Here is a 3512-nt window from a genome sequence, read left to right on the forward strand (position 1 = left end):
TTAGGATGATGAAATTCAGTAGTGACTCAGGTGTACTCTGTGAATAAATTGAAAAGCGGAGAAATTCTTTCACAAATTTGCACGAGGAAAAAACGAAACCTACTTCGGAGGTACCTCGCCGCGGGTAAACTTCGGCTGATGAAACCCCAAAAAGCCACATATGTTGTCAACCAATGGTTTATCCAGGGTAAGTTCTGCCGTGCCGACGTCTAGCGTCTGTGACGAATCATCTATCATCGTTGATCAAAGTTCTTGGCTTTCAACATAAATTTCGGTCCCAAGACACGGAACTGAGCTTTCGTGGGCTAAGGTCTTGTCCCGCCTCCCAGTGGCGTCCAAGGGATAGCATGTCCTATCACGTCGACCGTCGCGATAATCGCCCTTGCCCGCTGTGTGGTAAGGAGAATCACGATGCCCCTAGGGAGAGTAAGTATACGACCAACTGCTGCTGTGGACTACAACCCAGCGCACACGTTTTGTTGCAAATACGTCCGCAAAGAAACCCAGCTAAGACCTTGGGTGAGACAGAAAAGCTTAGAACAATTGTCTCAGAAATCCATGTCCTTCCACATTTTGGCTCCGCGCAAGAGTCAGTCGAAAGCCGTCTGTTGCTACGTTCGTACCAGCACCGATGCTCTAAAGCACCCGTTGGGACAAGAGACGATGGTGGCCTCATTCGAAGTGTACAAAATAGAGCGACTGCCTCGGCGACAGCTTAATTTCAGCGAAATCATTTTGCATTCGACGGATACCTATTGGCCGTCAGGCCGCGCTCATGCGAGTACAACTCGAACATGGCTGAAAGCAACTCAACGAGCAGGAAGGCGAAAATATTAAGATATAGTTGTCACCGGTGAACAGTTTTTTTAGATTGGGACTTCATACTAGCAAGAAAATGATCGGTCATACTGTGTTTTTGATGAGCAAACCACGCAATGTGATGGAAGGGCTAAACCAAAGTCTTCTGGGCAATTGCTCCCTCAACTCGGAGCGGCATGACCTGGAAGTAGTATTTTCTGTCCCGTCTACTTCCAGCAGTAGACCTGATTTATGAAACGACTGAAATAGTTGTGATAAAAGCTACCTCTACTTCTGAAAAGCACTGTTTTTTAAAATCCAATATCTGCTAGGCGAACCAAAGGTTTTTGGTATTTCAAGGAAGACGTCTCGTTAGAAGAACAATTTTGAGTACCTCTGGGGAGTTGATGTCGAATTCATTACAGGCTCCAATAGGATTCGGCGGGTTTTTCCAGGTCGTTTTCATTATTTTAGTGCACGCACAGCTAGACTGGATGGTTCTTGTTATTATTTTCCGATCAAGTGATAAGAGTATGGTTGTTTCATGATTGTCGAATCCTTTTAGTGTACTGGGGTGATATACGGTCTGTATCCCATCACCAGACACTTTGAAACATACATAGCTTTCCTCATAAAGAAGACTTAGAGCAAGCAAAGACCGCAACAGGCAGAAAAAGAGAAACCGAACCCTAGAAGTTACCAAGGATCTGACATCCGAACCTTGTGCATAGTGTACGGCGGAGCTTCACAATACTCGGGGAGGTCTAACTCTCCTAAAGTTATGGCTACCGGCGAGCACCCCGGCATGCAGGTTCCGTCATTCCAGGCTTCTTCTACCCATATAGAACTTTGCGTCCAACTTTGCTCCAAACACGATAAAGGACGCTGAGCTGCTTCGGACAGTGCAACATATATGCAACAGGCAGGTCATTGGGAGGAAGCTAATAGCTTACCACAAAAAACCTGTGATGACACAGAGAACACGGTGACTGGTAAACACAAGCCCGTGTTGGGTCCAGAATTGAGCTTGGAGAATTGGTGTGTGTTGTAGCAGTATGCGTTGCCTGTGTTGCCGCTGTGGGGTCTACTGATTGCCCGTGAAACTACCCTGTCCTGCAATTACGCACGATTTGCGTATGTTTATTGTAACCAGTGAAAGAACACTAACAAAAGTCGCACACGACTACTCGCACTTGCCAGTTGCGCAAATACAGCTTGATCTAACGCGGCCAGGATCGTACGCCTGGCGAGCAATGTGGTTGGCAAAAGCACATGCGAAATTGATGAGAAATGTCCGGTGTACTTTTACTGATCAAACCAAGTGAAGCTGCTGAGGACTTCATTAGGCAAAATGGTGCCACTGCGGGCCACAAATACTTGGGCTATCTGGTTTTAAACAACGTGGGGAACCGTGTGTTTGTTCAGGGTCCAAAGGACGGCCAGCGAAGTTTTGGTTTTTAGGTGGGACAACTAGTATACTGGAGGAATGGGAAATGGATCAGAGGATAGGCGACGAGTTGGAGGAAGGATGGTTCCAGAAGTAATCTCAAAATGTGCCTCTAGCTTTGATGTGTTAAAAGGGTAGAACAAAATCCTATAATACGTTTGTGTCTCGCGTCGCACGCCCTCTTTGAAAAGGTCAAACGAATGTTGGTTTGGAAACGCTGAAGAGCAGTGGAAGAAGAGAAGAACATGCGATGCTTCAGAAGAATATTTATCCAAACCGGGAGGCGCCAAATAACGACACGAATAAATGTATTTGGTTGGCTGTCGATTACATATACCGCTACCACAATGGATCCCATTAACTCCTCTTCTGCTGATGACACCTCATCATTTCTTTTGTGACAAAATCACCTTATTGCAGAATGAACGATCACGTTGCTACGAAAACCAGCCCACATGTCCTCAGCCACAAACTATTTCCCCGTGATGGACCAGAGCATTGTGCATCTAGTTTGTACGAAGTCCAGTGAAATCCGGCAACCACTATCGTCAATACTAATATCAGCGTGTTCTGCAACGGCTTGTGCGCCGACGCCGGATTATCGAAAAAAGGACTACATGACCAAACCTGACGGAAAAATGAGCCTGCGTTATCTTAGGAATGGTCTGAGCATACGTTGAGGCAACTTGCAAACAAAAAATTTACCCTCAAGACAAGATTGAGTTGAATAATTCAATAATTCACAGTCAACGGGGAATTAAACATTGGCTTTTCAAAGATGTTTAAATAGCGATTATTTTGCTATCATCCACATTTTGGTTCCTTAGATCTTAGTGATGGAAACAATCAGAACCGGAGACAGGGTCTAATGTATGTTTCTGAATGAGTTATTTATGAGTCGGTATTTCGGAAACCATTACATGGAAACTCATTTTCCAGTATAATTATGGCGTACACTTTGTTAGTTGATGCTGTTCACCATGGCCTAATTTTGACGCAAGACATCTTCCGTCTAGCTTGCATTATCGGGTACTTCAAGAGCTTTTAGTTGGCATATTCTCGCCATTCATAAAGGTCACAATTTAATGCCACAAAACCAGTGCTATTGCTCTAGTTTTTATCTGTTTCTTTCGCATGTAGTAAACTGCATTCAGAATCTGTTGGATGATAGAAACATTGGATATGTGTAAGTAGCCCGGCTTCCTAGATTGCACGCATCAAGAACTCATAGCATGCAAATCAGTTCCATTAGATATGGAAACCCATA

The 3512-nt window shown here is 44.7% G+C and overlaps 1 protein-coding gene across 1 annotated transcript; it reads left to right on the forward strand.

Annotated features, from left to right (window-relative positions):
• Positions 1-411: 411 nt before the first annotated feature.
• On the forward strand, positions 412-837 carry T265_11162 (hypothetical protein; the record flags this gene model as incomplete). The annotated part of the gene is made up of 1 exon (XM_009177749.1): positions 412-837. One exon carries the CDS (start codon positions 412-414, stop codon positions 835-837), a length of 426 nt encoding a protein of 141 aa, XP_009176013.1.
• Between the last annotated feature and the right edge of the window lie 2675 nt (positions 838-3512).

Source organism: Opisthorchis viverrini, assembly GCF_000715545.1.
Source record: "Opisthorchis viverrini unplaced genomic scaffold opera_v5_451, whole genome shotgun sequence".
NCBI classification, from domain to species: Eukaryota; Metazoa; Platyhelminthes; class Trematoda; order Opisthorchiida; family Opisthorchiidae; genus Opisthorchis; species Opisthorchis viverrini.